The sequence below is a fragment of the Aythya marila genome, assembly GCF_965140915.1.
Source record: "Aythya marila genome assembly, chromosome: 2".
NCBI classification, from domain to species: domain Eukaryota; kingdom Metazoa; phylum Chordata; class Aves; order Anseriformes; family Anatidae; genus Aythya; species Aythya marila.
In genome coordinates, this window is record NC_139043.1 from 14,594,494 (window position 1) to 14,609,126 (window position 14,633).

The following is a 14,633-nucleotide window of genomic DNA, read 5'->3' on the forward strand; positions in this document are numbered from 1 at the left end:
ACTATGCAGATTTGTGCCGTCATCTCTGCATTACAGCAAAATACTCTGAAAAGAGCAATTTTCTCTCACCTCCCTTGCGGATTTAGCACACTTGGAGGCTGTGGCAGTGCTGGGATACAGGTCTAGGATTTTTAGGATCTTCCTGTGGAGGAATAAATCCCACAGAAAAGTTACTTTGCAGTTTAAACAGGGTGGTGCTACTGAGTGCTCGCAACATGGATGTGAAGGAGTTTACAGACCCACTCAATACATTCTCCTCAAATATTTTTATTTTTTTTTACCCCCCAGGCAAACACGATCACACAGCACAAAGGAAGAGTAGCGGTGGTAAAGAAAAACACAGGAGCGAAGCGCGTTGATCTGTCACAGACGCGAGGCTTCCCCCCGCCTTCGCTCAGGCCTCGGCGCCCCGAGGGCGGCAGCAGCGGCCGGGAGCCGGCCCCTGCCCTTTGGCAGCGGCACCTCCTAGCGGCCGCCTGGCCCCGGAGCCGCTGCCCCCCGGCCCCAGCAGCTCCTCCGGGGCCGCCTTCGGCAGTACCCGGGGGAAGGAGGCGGCAGGAGCCGCCCAGAGCTCGGCCAGGGCCCGCCGCAGGGACCGGGAGGCCCCGGGTGGCAGCAGGCTGCGGCCTGAAGGGAGGCAGGGGCCGTGCCCCCGCTCCCCATCCCGCACCCGGGTCCCTGCCAGCCCCAGCCGTGCCGTGCGTGTTTGTTGTCTAGAGTACATCTGTTTTACTGGTGTATTTAAAAAATCGTTATGTGCAAGGACGTTTATTTCACAAAAGCAAGAGGTTCCTATGTAGAAAGGTTGGAATTAGATGACCCTTAAGGTCCCTTCCAGCCCAAGCCATTTTGTGATCCTGTGATCTGAAAGTTTATGCAAACTTCATTGTGGTTAACAAAGTAAGGTCACGGTTTTAACAGCACGCTTTTGCTGTTTACAGCAAGAACCAGTAGCTCCTCGATGCTTTTTTGTACTCCTATAGTAATGCAACACAACTCAGTATGTGCTAGTGTCCCATTAGGTTACTGACCATACTATTTCAATGTACTGGGCTTTTGGAGACATTTAATTTCAAAAGTCACCTAATAATTGGCTCATATTCCTTTGGCTCTCAGACTTTTATACTGAGGACTGAAGCTGATGGCGTAATGTGATAAATTTTTAAGTAAATCACTGTTATTGCTGAAAGTAGGCATGTAGGATGCATGCAAAAGCTAACATTGCTTTTCACTTCATAAACACCCTTTCCAACATTTCATTGTCTCAGGAAGAATGATACTGGCCAGATGTTCTTGTTATCTTGAATGGATCATTGCTAAGTTAAAGACCATTTAGTGACGCTGGAAAAGTATTGGTGAATGTAAAAATGGAACAAGATGCTTCAGTTATTAGACTTGCATGTTTTTCTCATTTTCATAGCTGGTTCATATCTGCAATCAGTTATGCAATTCTTCGTTGAAGATACCGTATGTATACCTACATGTTTCAAAAAAAAGAATCCCTGACCAAAGCCTCTTCTTAATGTATATGTAACCTTCCCAGCTGTAGCTCTCTTTCCCTTGGTTGTACAAAATACTAATAAATTTACTTTAGTGTGGTACCTAGTCCAAAGAGCAATTTTATGGGTTAAAGGAAGAAAAAGCCCTGTTTTCTTCACTGCGTGGGGCACAGGGCAAGGTAAACATGCTCCAAAACTGCTAGGTAGGGAGTGACTGCAGGGGGAGTGCCAGCAGAAAAGGAGGAGGTGACGGTCCCTGCAGCTCAGGGCCAGGTAACCTGAAAGTTGTAGGTATCAAACTTCCTGATGCATGCTGGAGTACTGTCATTAATGCAGGCTTTTTTTTTTTTTTTTTTTTTTTTTTTTTAATTAATACAGGCAGTATTTTGCAGGCTTGTACCCTTGCAGAGACAGTGAACATCCTTATGTTGAAAACCATGGCTCTCTGCCCCTGGTGCAATGTCAGCACGCCTAAGAGAAAGCAGTTGTCTTTAAGCTGCTTCCTCCCCCACCGTGTTCGTGCAGTGCATTACACAGGTCTGTGTGTCTGAAGTTCCAGCGGGTCTGTGATGGGGACGAGATGCCATGCAAAGCCAGGTGTTTGCTCTCCTTCCCGGGCTGTGGGGCTGTGCGACGTGACTGGAGCCCAGTGTCCGTGGCTTTTCCTTGGCACCTGACAGCTTGTTTTGACGGTTCCCTCCTGCAGTACAGAGCTAGACAGGGAAATGAATGAACTCGTTGGCAAATTTTCAGATGCATTAGTTTTTATTAACCATTATTTTCCTTTCAGCCTGTGTTAACACGCCCAAGTGCCATATGCTGCTGAACAGACAAGTCCAGTCCACGCCCGAGCCGGGTTATTGTGTTAGTTTTGATCCGTGTGTAGTCTCTTGCCACAAAAGCTTTATCTGTTCTCAGAATACTCAAACAGTGAAGATAGCCACACACGTTGTGATGTACTCTTAAACTCCAGATGATTTTAAGCAGAGGCTAGAAATGCATGTTTACTTTCCCTTTCTCTTCATTTACAAATGAGAAGTTGTATTGAAACTTAGGGAGCTGCTCCTGCAGCTCCACTCTTCTTTGTGCAGCGTCTCTTCCTTTGAGATTTGCACTACAATATTTGGGCACAATTGTTTCATTGAGTGTTTTTGAAAAATCCTCTGAGGATCTGTGTAATGGAAAGGGTCTTAAAAAGCTATAAATGATATCCATATTTAAATCACTTCGCTTTTAGAAAGGTGGTCTCAGAGGGGCTCAGGGAGCCGTGGTGAGCTCGACGTGACAATGACAACCCACTTCCTGAGGTACTTCTCCATGCTAAGAAATACTCATGCCATTTCGGCCTTAACAGATCAGAGAATGTAGGTGTGTGTGGTGAAAATCTGGTTTACCTGACTTCCAGATGTGCAACAAACAGTCGTGGCGAGTGCAACTGGTGTGCATCCACGTGAAGGCTGAGGTTGGATGATGGATGCCGGGGCCGTACGGCCACAGGTGGGGCGTGAAGGCAGGAGCTGGGGAGTGCTCGCTGCCCTGCTCCAGCACTGCTCTCTGCTGGAGGCCTCGTGGGCAGGCGTCAAACAAAACTCAACATCTTACTGCCCAACCCTGGCTACATGATCGTAGTCACGCAGATTCAATATCCATGGTACTTTAGGACCTGCCTGGTGCAGCAGGTGAGGTGGAATCACAGCAGCAGGCATCATCTGGTGGCATGTAGATGTGGAAACACTGCACATTGTAAGGCGGACGGGACATTTTAGGAGGCTGGCTTTCTGTTAAATAAATGGCTTCTTCTGATGAAGTTTATGGTGTTCTCTTCTTGTACAATATGGAAAAAAAATTCCAAAGGACAAGCTTCTTTATTTTAACTTTTGATGTTAAACACTTTTACACATTTTTTTTTGAGTACATTTGCAAAACCCAAGACATATTTAGAAATAAAGGGGTAAGAAATCTTTCTGTGCCATTAGTAAGAACACATTGTAGTTTCCATTCCTGTTTCTAGGTATTGTTTTCCACATATGGTCCTTGTTTCCATTATGTGGGAACATGAAATTGTTAGCTGCAGAATACTGAATGATGCTACTTAAATGAATGGTTTTCTCAGTTTTTCCTTTGTGCTTTTTACAAGTCATGTCATATGGAATAAACAGAATATGAGTGACTGCATTCATACGGGCTTTGCTAAGCTGTTTTTGCTTCCACTCTCAGTGTTAGTGTTCACTTAGCAAATATTTATCTTCCATTATAGAAGACTTTGGAGCAGAAAATGTGGTGCTCATGTGTTTAAATTATAAGTACCTTTATAATAGTCGTCAAGTAGAATAGTTAAATGGGTGTACACAGGAAATGGGAGATCTGACTTGCTTAGACTTGAGCTGAGTGATGCAATATTTAAATGAAGATGTTATAAATCAGGTTTAGCATTACTTCTGTCCTCGTATTCAATGAAGTGAACTTGCTAGTTCTTCTGCATGCACTAGTGACAAAGACTTATATATAGCTTTTATGAAAGAATTGTGCATTGCTAATTTACATGTTGGTAGAGCAGTGTAGCTAATGAGTTTTCTATCAGTGTGTTTTGATACCCCTAAATGCATTGCAGGTATGGACAGTGTAAGTACCCTTTGGAGCAATAACAAGCAAGAGGGAGAGAGATCATAAACGTGGCTTTGTTTTGTTGAACAAAATGTGCAAATCTAATTGTAATTTACAAATTGAATTTTTGAAGCTACAGGAAAATATCCGAGCCTGGGATGTTGCTGTCTTAAACCAGAACAATTCTGAAGCAGGTTTCTTGAAAATACTAATTTAAAAAATATATTATTTTAAATTTTGTTTAGTATTTTTTTCATCTTTGCAGAAATTGACTTCTCCACCCTCTAGACCTGAAGTCCTTTGCACTTTTTATATTTTGCAATGAGCAGACCTTTCCTTAGCCCTGTAAGCACACCTTTCCATCTGCTGCGAGCAGGCAGCATTTCCAGGGGTTGCTGCTGGAGCAAGTCCTTCGTTTGTGAGCCCTCACCTGTGGGCTCTGCACTGCCACCAGGAGATGGCAACCCTGAAGGTCTCTGAGGTGTCCTGAAGGAAGGATTGGACCAGTTTACCCCACAGATGAAGTTGTGTAAACTGCAGTAAACTCTGTTAATTGCTGATTTCCACATTATGAATCACTAACTGTTCTAAGCCAAAACAGTATTTCTTTTTGACTGCTTCAGAAAATGTTTGAAGACTGTGCCACTGCTATTGCATAGGAAATTATGAGTGGCTGTGTGCTGGCTGCAAGGAGAATTGCAGCTGAGAAACGCAACTGGACTGAGCTGTGAATTTGGGTACCCTTGTAAAGCCAGTGCACTTGAATTCGTCAGAGCTAAGCTTGGTTCAGTTTCTTTTGCATTTAGCAAATAGAGCATATGAGCTTATGCAGCATGTGTTCTTATACAATGTGTGCTGGGATTTAATTTGAACATTTATGCAGTTTAAATGTTTCCATCTTGTTTGTTTAGTTATTGCATGGCATTAATTGTTACAGTTTGGGGCCATCTATTCAAGGCTACGTACCTTGTAAGTACAGTAAAATGATGAGCTTTTTGGGGGGTTAAAGGCTGTGTGATATAACTAATCTCTACCAAATGTGACTTCCCACTAGACCTCTCTTCCTTCCCAAGCCTCCCCCACCAAATCTGTGATTTATGGGAAAATGTTAATAGAGCAAAAGGGCCTCAAGAGCAGGGCTGCTCTGTGAAGTTTGGAAAAGGCTTTAATGAAAAGTTTCATTGTTATTTCATATTTACTTACCAAATCCTGCCAGAGTGAGCTCTTGCCAAACTAGTTTTCTCTATTTCTTGTCTGGTCTTGCTAACTTCTTGTTTTGTATCAAGGCCTCGTTGAACAGGAAGAGCGACCAGAATAGCTCAGCTTATGGCACAACAAATAGGTACTGCAGGAAAAAAGAAGGCTATCTGAAATGGCTTATGCAACGCCGAGAGACTTTTAAAGGAACTAATTAGCAAAATGATGCAGCATACAGCAAAGCTATTTTTAATGCAGGTTGAACATGCCGAAATAGCACAACCGTGCATCAGAAGTGGGCGTTTCTGTTATTGATTCCTGATTCTGTAATCTCACATGTTTCCTTGTATTTGCCTTGGAGGTGGGAAATAGTTGTGGTAGGAAGGCAAAAAAAAAAAAAAAAAAAAGCCTTCAGGAATAGTGAAGTCTTGCTTTGGGTACAGTTTGTTGTGATGGATGTAGTCCAGTCACTGAGGCAGCATTGCAGTTCTCTGTTTCTCATGTTTCACTTTTCACCAAGAAGGTTAAGTGATGCACACACAAATTGTAATGTGTACTAAACACGAGGGATCAGACTCTCTCCTAAACCCCAAATTAGTTTCTCCATTTCTATTTCTGCGGTGAAGCCCAGCTGATGGTTCAGTTCTAACTTAAGTTTTGAGCTGGAGTAATCAGCAGTGGAAACAAGAATCAAGTCCTTGAGGCTTCCTAGCTTGTCAGTTCTCTTGTGTCATCAAAGCCTGGGTCTTCATAACTGTGTTTCAGTGTCTGCTTTAGGTACCAGAGACAGAGGAGTATTTCATAATGGGATAGACGATGAAGAAAGGTGTCTTCCCTTTTAGCTTGGGAGCAGAATTTGCAAAGGCACATCTTTGGTGGACTTTGCTTTAGAACTCATTCGTTAAAGGTCTTTGAAGTTCCTTGGCATCTTGAAGTTCCTCTGCATGCATGATAATGTGAAGAATGTAGTGCTGCTTTAAATCATTTCTGAAATTTTACTTTGCAGAAATGGATGCTGAGTTATTTCCTATAATGCGCTGCAATGCTAATTGCAGTGTGGGGAACAGCCATACATTAGGAAAATCAGCTAGTTTGGTGATAAATACTTGCTTAGCAGAAATTTAAGGTAATGATCTTAATAGTTACAGAAATTAGAGCAAAACATCACTAATTTAATTTCTGAAATGAATAGCCTAATGGCTGTAAAATGTAATTCTGAAATCTGAGCATCTGATGGTGATAATTTACAGCAGTACTTAAGCTGGATATACTTAGAAATGAAGCAACTTTCATGGTTATCAAATTTCTTCAAAATCATTGACCGACGCTACATATCACATGCCAAGTTGGCTTTCAAACTTTGGAAATCGTTTTCTAGTATATTACAAACAAAATTAATGTCACTTGACGTTCTTCCCTGAAGCATGTTGTCCAAAACTTCATGTCCTCTCGAGATTTAAAAATACAGATGGATTTAGAGGAATTCTGCTTGTCCAATTTTTTGTCCTGTTCAGTCCTTTAAGAAATCAAAGGATTTTCGAGGTTGTTGCTGTTGTTCTTGTTGTTATTATTATTCCTTCTAGACACTGGTACCAGAAAGGATGTTGATGCTAGTTCCTGTCTTTCTAGGAGGTCAGGCACACTTTGCAAGATGGTGCAAGTTGGAAGGTCCTCAAATTCGTCACTTTTTGCAGTCGTGTCTGTTCTGTGAAAGGCAGCAAAGCTCTGTTACTATTCCACCTGTAACAACAGCCCAGGGCATTGGCTTTGTAAAGGGGGAATATTTGAGGAGCAAGAAAACATAATGCATCATGTTCAGGTGGTGTGTTTGTAGTGCAACTTTCCCCTGTTGGAAAACAACCCCTTGAAGAACAGCAGGTTGAGTACTAGGCTGCAGTCAGGAGATACAGCAATATGCAGCAGGCACTTTGTGGGTGCAATGTTGCTCTGTCAGTTCTGGTGTCCTTCTGTATTAGAAGTAATAGTGAAGACTATAAAGGCAGTTTTCCCAGTTACTGGTAGACATATGTATCTGTACACTCATGCGCGCATATATGTGTCTGTGTGTGTATGTGTCTTTCCTGAATTAAAATATGGAGTGTTCTTTGTCTAAGATTCAGATATCCCACCTACCAACTCTACCAAAACACAGGTAGAAAGCTCTTTGATACCACTGCAATATACTGTAAGATAAGCTGTTAAACCTTTACGGCTGTCAGATAAAAAAACATGCAAACTGAGCAGACATCGCTGCTTTCTTGTACAGCTTTGTGCCTGTTGACCACTGTCTGGGATAGTTCGAGGAGGATGTATTTTGCTTTTATGTATAATATATATATGTATATACATTTGGTAACATCGGGAACCTTTTTCTTCTGTCGGTGATGACACTGAACCATGCTTGTCTGATGGAAGTGTCCGTACGTATGTACATGACTGATTAAGAAAAACACCTTTGGCTTTATATTCCAATTTACATTTCTTTACATGAATATGACCTAAATGGCTGTTTTTAATGTTGAACATTCGTAGGATTGCAATGTTATCTATATGTGTGAATAACTTTTTTCCTATTTTAAAAGTATGTATATATATATATATACATGATGTTTTTCTTCTTTCTTTCTGCCTTTTATGCAGGATCCAAACTACTGGATACAAGTACATCGACTGGAGCATGGGGATGGTGGGATCCTAGATCTGGATGACATTCTTTGTGATGTAGCCGATGACAAAGACCGTGTAAGTATAAACAGCTACAAAAGAAGCCCAGCACGCACTGTATGTGGTTAGGACAGTATTCTGTGCTTCCAGCACATGTCTGGAGGTGGAGTCAAACAGTCCAAAGGTTTTAGTTTTTTGATACAGCTTGCTTGACGGGTGTAGGAGTTTGTTACTATTATGATTTTCAAAAAAGCTCAGGAATTAGTTTATTTAAATCATGTGCCTTTTTTTTTTTCTAAATTCAAGTAATAAAATGAGCTGCAGTACTAAAAATAAAAATCTCAAAGGTGAACAATAATGCAAAAAAAAAACAACTGAATAAGTAAGTTAAGATTTTAGCTTCATGTTACCAGTTGAATATATGAAAAACACATGCTATTTTTAAACTGTGGAGGGTTGATTGTTTGTTCTTGTAAATCTGTTTGGGTAGAATTGCTGGATACACAGAACTTCAGAAAATAACTATACACTGTTTGTTGGGCATTCTGTGTGCTTTTTAAGTACGGATGTAGATCACCATCATCTAGGAGGTTTTTCATTATTGGTTGGTTGATTGCGCATATAGATACACGTGTCTTTAAATTACATGTTCAGGGTAAGGTAAGAAACACTGTGGCAAACAGTAAGGGGTTACGTAAATATGCCACTCTGCAACTTTGCACATGTTTGCTGAAGGTCTTAAGAGTGCCTGAGCTTGATGCAGACTTCAGTCTGGAAATGTGCTTTAGGACCCTGCTCCCTTCATGGACAGGATCCGTAATTGCCTCTGTTGGAAGCAACAGGCACTCTGAATACTCCTTGAAAAGAGGCCAAATGATGACTCTTCAGTTAATTTTTCAGAAATAAATACTTTGCCTGCAGTCATTTCTTGTGACAAAACTTAATTGTCTTGGTTATTTCAACCAGGACTTTATAAATAAAAATAATGAGAGGAGTCTTGGGACATGAAGACTCCTCGCTGTCTGAAATATTGGGATTACTCAAGCTGTATAGAGTAACAGAGCTGAGTTTTCAGGAATTTCTTCAATAAAAATAGTGCCCATCTAAGATTTCATGAAAAGCTAATTAAAACCTCCAGCTAGTTATCTCATATTCAAGGCTTGAAGTTGTACGATTAGTTTAGCTTTTGCTTACGGGCTTCAAGGAGACTGGTGGAAGCTGTCACTAACTACATACATATATATATATACACACACACACATGCACACACATATTTATAAGTATGACTTATGACTTATTTGAATCATGCACTTCTTAGCTCCCCACGTGCTCCTCCCTTCAAAAGGAGAAGTTTAAATTCTGGTGACTTCAAGACCTCATTTGTTGGCTCTTACCTTAGCTTGCCGCCTTCAAGTGGGGTAATTCCTCCCAGTGAAACTCTGTGGGTGTTTACGTGTGCATGACTAATAGCTGAAAAACTCTTGACTGCAACTGAAACAAGCAGTGTCATTATTGCAATATTGTTTTTGTGTACAGATGGACAAGATACATAATAGCTAGTAGTATTTATTTCCGTGTTTGCCAAGCTCATTTCCTCTGATTTTGTGAATCTGGCATATCTCTACTGGTAGCATTTGTAAATTAAATTTCTTTCCTTTTTTTTTTTTCTTTTCAAGACCTTGTAAGATTGAGTAGGAAGGTGCAATATAAACATACACCATGCTATATTGGTTTATATTCTTGAATTAATCATTCTCAGTTGACCTTCACATTTGATTCTCTTCAAGCATCTCAATCATTAGTCATTGTTTTTCAGTTTCCTATCTTGCATTTTACAGCTGACCTTCCTGGTTCCCTGTAGGTTTGGATTGTTAGCATTGCATTTTGCGCTTCCTCCATATCGAGCGTATCTGCTAGTTCTGTGTTAGCAGAACCTGATATTCATGTAGGTCTCATTTCTGCAAGGTTCTGAGTATAACTTCAACTAGTAGTATCTTATATATATACACATACTTCAGTTCATCTTGTTTATAAAACAGATTATGCCTAAACATTTAAATTATCTGCTTGTTTAGTTATGGTCAAAGTTAAACATAAGCTTATACCTTTTTTTTTTAACGGGGACAAAAATATCCCAAATATTGCAAAACTGAAAACTTAATGCCATAGTTTTCATTTCATTTTCAGAAGGAAGATATTTACATTCTTGGTGACAGAGATGGTTGTGTTGTTTCCTACCTGTCATGTGTACTTCTGAAAATCAATTTGCTATTACCATGATTCTTTAGATGTAAGCATTGTTCCCACAGTGAAAAATATTACAATTTGTGCTTTTTATATTGCTTCTATGCCGCAGTTGTTTGTGCAATATCATACAAGCACAGTGAATGTGAAGCAGCTAAGGAGCAGCCTGTCCTCTAGCTAAACTTTTCACTCTTTATAGTCAGCTGTATTAGTAAAACAGAACTCTAAGAAATGCGAGGAATATATTTACCCCTATTCCACTGTCTCCATGGAGAAAGTGTTCTATCCTATAACAAATACAAAGATCCTTAGAGACAGCAGCTGTTCTGAATGGAATAAGAGAAGTATCTTTGTGACAGTGTCCTTCCCATTAACGTGCAGCCTGATAGGGCGACTTTATTTAGCTTTTTCTGTCCCTGTAATTTGGAATTCTTTTGTCACTTGGTAAAACAGAACAGAAGAGTAAGGGTTAACCAGTTGCTCTTTGGAATAATTTGCAAAGTTTGGTGTTGTTTACCTCTTAAAAAAAAAAAAAGAAAGAAAAAAGAGAAGAACACAAACTACATGGAAAAATTTGAGTTTGCTAAGCTGTTTGTTCCTTTCTGAAACAGCTTTCCTTAAGCCTTTTAACATAGTTCATTGACAAAGTGCATAATGCCTTCTAAATTAGCTGGCAAGCAACTCCGACATTCGTACTGCACAATGTCACTACACATAAAGTTGGTGATGAAAACTTGGTTAATGCAGTTATTTGCAGTAACGCTATTAAAGCAATTAAAGGAAAAGTTAATAAATGCTCACATGAATAGTGTTTTCATAGAAATCTTTTTTTTTTTTTTTTTTATGCTTGAAATTAAAAAAAATGACTGGATTTTGTTATGGAAGATAGTTTCCAATGGAAATGCATCAGTATTCTCCCTCCCTCTCACCCTTCATGAATACAAGTGGGTAGTCTTTTTTTTTTTTTTTTTTTTTTTTTTTTTTTTTTTTTTTTCTCTCGTTACTGTTTGAGGAAGCGCCTTGAAATGCTTGGGCAGATGAATGATGAATGTCCAAGATCTCTGTACCAGTACAAAAGGAGAAACAATTCCCTTCAATTTGCTTTTAGTGAATGCATAACCTATTTCAATTATTTTAAAAATACACGGCTCTTGTTGTCCATGTAGTAATTAGAACAATATGTTTAAGTTAGGTTGATAAGCTTTTATTTGGATTTCTGTTAGTTGTAGAAGCAGCCTTTCATTTGAAGGTTTTCAAAAAACATATGTTAACTTGTCAGGTTTCCAGCTGGATGATAACATAATGGATGACTTCAGTTCAGTTCTTACTAGGTAGCCATTCTTAGCAGCAAAAAAAAGTCCCCACCAACTAAACAAAACCCAACAACTATCCTTAGTGATGTTTTTTCCTGGCAGATCAAAGCACGTGGACACTTCAGTGATCCTCATACTTCGTGTATTACATGGAAGTACTTATTCAGGGGTCCCATAGGCTCGTGTTTGTCTATGGAAAAAAATATTTAAGACATTGTTGTGTCATCTCCTATTTTAAAAGTGTGTGTATGAACATGACTTACTCCCAGTTGAATTCTCACTGAAAATGTCACTTGTATTTTGGACAATTAAAAAAAAAAAACAACAACGTGTAATTATATGTAATTCTTTCCTTCATAGTAATGCTCAGGCTGTTACTCAGTGAAAAGCTTTACAGACCACAATGTCTGTTCTTGGTGTAGCTACAACATTTCTGAGAAATTAGAGGCTTTGCTTCCCAAGAAAGCAATGAGGAGCTGCCATTAAGAGTCACTGGTTTTGGTAAGCAGCTGGACAAATAGAGCTCGTTTGAAACATTGCAGGGTATGAAGCTAAGGATAATTATTAATAAACTCATTTACCCTAATGTATTAGTTTTTTTTTTTAGCTCATGATTAGCAACCCTTAGCTGTAAAGGCACTTGCATCTTATGATTTCACTCATCAATGTCCTAATAAATTCAACACTCTACTTCTCAAAATAACCACCATTAATTTGCTGTATTTTGGTGTATGCTTGAGATACAGCCTGAGTAATACTCTCTAAACTGAAAAATTGGTTTTCTGTGGTAGATTTACCATTTTCAAATATTTGGTCATGTCTGCACCCTGCATAATTCATATTTATGTCCACTTAGTGCAGACATACGAAATGGAGCAATATTGATTGGTAGTGTCTGAAGCGAACTTTGGCGCTTACCATGGTGTTTGTGTGCATGTTGGTCATATTTGGGTCAGTGTAAGTTGAAGGTAATGTTGGTGCTTGGTGCTGGTGAGGCATTCTTTGAAATTCCTAGAAGACATTGAAAAAAAAAGTTGCTCTTTTGAGTAAAATACTGCTGGTGGAAATAGGATGAATATTCATTTTATATGAACATTCATTAATTAAATATTAACATTGATTTAATAGATCTGTGTCAAAACAAAGTTCATAAATGTTCATAATCTAGAGTTAGCTAATTTAAATAATTGAATTGCAGCTGAAATGCAGTGAGATCAATTGCAATTCATTTGCATCCCCTTTTTGTAGAGACCTACCAATGCTCTGCTAGGATTACTGTGAATTTAATACTTCCTTGTTTCTGTCATGATAGGGAGGAAGCCTGACCAGTTTCTTTACACACTATAAAGACATTTTAGGAAATTTAGGCATATTATATTTTCCCAGCATAGTGGAAAGGAAATGAACTTTTTTTTTTTTTTTTTTTTTTTTTGTGTGTGTGTGTGTGTGTTAAACATATGGTCAATTCTAAATAATACTGTTGTTTTGTTTACTTCCTCTTGGAAAGCACTGTTGAGCTAGAGAGGCATGTGATACACAAAATGTGGCTTTGGAAAGGATGACTATTTGTTTGTAACAAATGTTAACTTGAAACCAACACAGAAATAACTCTATTTTGAGCAAATGCATTATGGTCCTAAGGTTAAAGGCCAGCTTGGGACTGAAGAACTGTGACTGCAATATCTGCTGCTATTGATTTTTGGTCTGTCGCTCTTATTTTTCAGGAGAGTTATGCAAGACCCCAGTTTTATAGTAAATTCTGGGTAGACCAGTGAAAACATGATGCTCATAGAAAGAATGAGATTCTGGTAACCCGGTGTCTGCTTATTCTCTGTGATGTTATGGAGCTTTTGAACTTGAAAGTTGCACAGATAAACTTGCGTTATCTTTAGATTTCCATCAGCACATAATCAGAATACTCAAAGTAGTGTTGTTTGTTCTAAATTTGGGTCTCTCTGCCTCATTTAAGCAAACTTACAGCTGCATTTACATTTGAATTTTCTTTGACTTGGCAACTTAATTTAACCCTAAAAGCGTAAACAGAGAACTTTTTCTGTTGTGCTTCTAGGGCTTTAATCTGCAAAAGGCACACAAACTTTAGAACATCTAGATCCAGTGCAGCAAATATGATAGCAGAACCTGAAAATGCCCCCAATGCTACTCAAATTTATACTTTGAATGCCATTCCCTTTCATTCTTTTATCAAAACTGACATAGAATTAAATTTTAACTACTGTCATGTTTCTCTCTGCTACAGTGTCCAGCTTCTCTCATTTTGTTCTGTGACTTCCTTCACTGTATCCCAGGAAAGCAGAATGACCTTGAAACAATTTGTTGTTACTCATAAGTGACTTGGCAAAACACGTTTTGAGCATAAGGCATTCTTTTCTTGTAGCAGCTTAAAATAACTTCTTGTGCAGCTGAGCTTGGGAAAGTATTGATATTGGGAAAAAAAACTCTCATACAATTCCATGTTTTTTTCTGTAAGAAATTTTAAAAACTTTAGTTTAACAATGAACTCTTCATGTCCTCTAGTATTCTGCAGCATGTTTTGTTTTAACTACACTTTGACAGAATTGACAATTTGTTTTTAACTGACAAATGGATGAGAACAGAATGTCTCTGTTTTAATGTCTCAGGGTTTCCAGCTTTAACGGTATTGACTTGTTATTAGTGGGTTGGCCAAAAGATTTTTAGATTCATCTTGCTGATGGATTTAAACCAAAGGAAAATCAATGTACTTTACATAGCTGGTATTTAATGAAGACATATTTGGAAATAACAGACTCCAAACATAAACATTGTGTTCTCTCAAATAATTGAATTAAGATGCTTGTAATATTTCTAATAAAATAAATTTTAACTTCACAATGTTTATGGATGAGACTAACTACTACGGAACTGAGGAAATACAGGGCATAATATACTAATACCAAAATGTGTGGATTTTCCAGGCACTAAGAGATATTAGAGCTAACTAGAGGTTTTATCCCATCTGACTTTATATCTCTTTCAGTGCTGTCCTCCAGATTTACTCTCATTTAATCTCATTTACTTTTTCTAGCTCTGTAAAGATGGCATCTCTATTCATGATCCATTGTTTATTTTGGGA

The 14,633-nt window shown here is 38.8% G+C and overlaps 1 protein-coding gene across 9 annotated transcripts in view; it reads left to right on the plus strand.

Annotated features, from left to right (window-relative positions):
* The window catches only part of PARD3 (par-3 family cell polarity regulator), a 447,831-nt gene that overhangs the window by 39,833 nt on the left and 393,365 nt on the right, over positions 1-14,633 (plus strand). For all 9 annotated transcript variants that reach the window (XM_082753473.1, XM_082753470.1, XM_082753468.1 and 6 more), the window contains exon 2: positions 7,941-8,042. In XM_082753473.1, the coding sequence (XP_082609599.1) occupies positions 7,941-8,042 (102 nt within the window). The remainder of the gene's footprint in view (positions 1-7,940; positions 8,043-14,633) is intronic.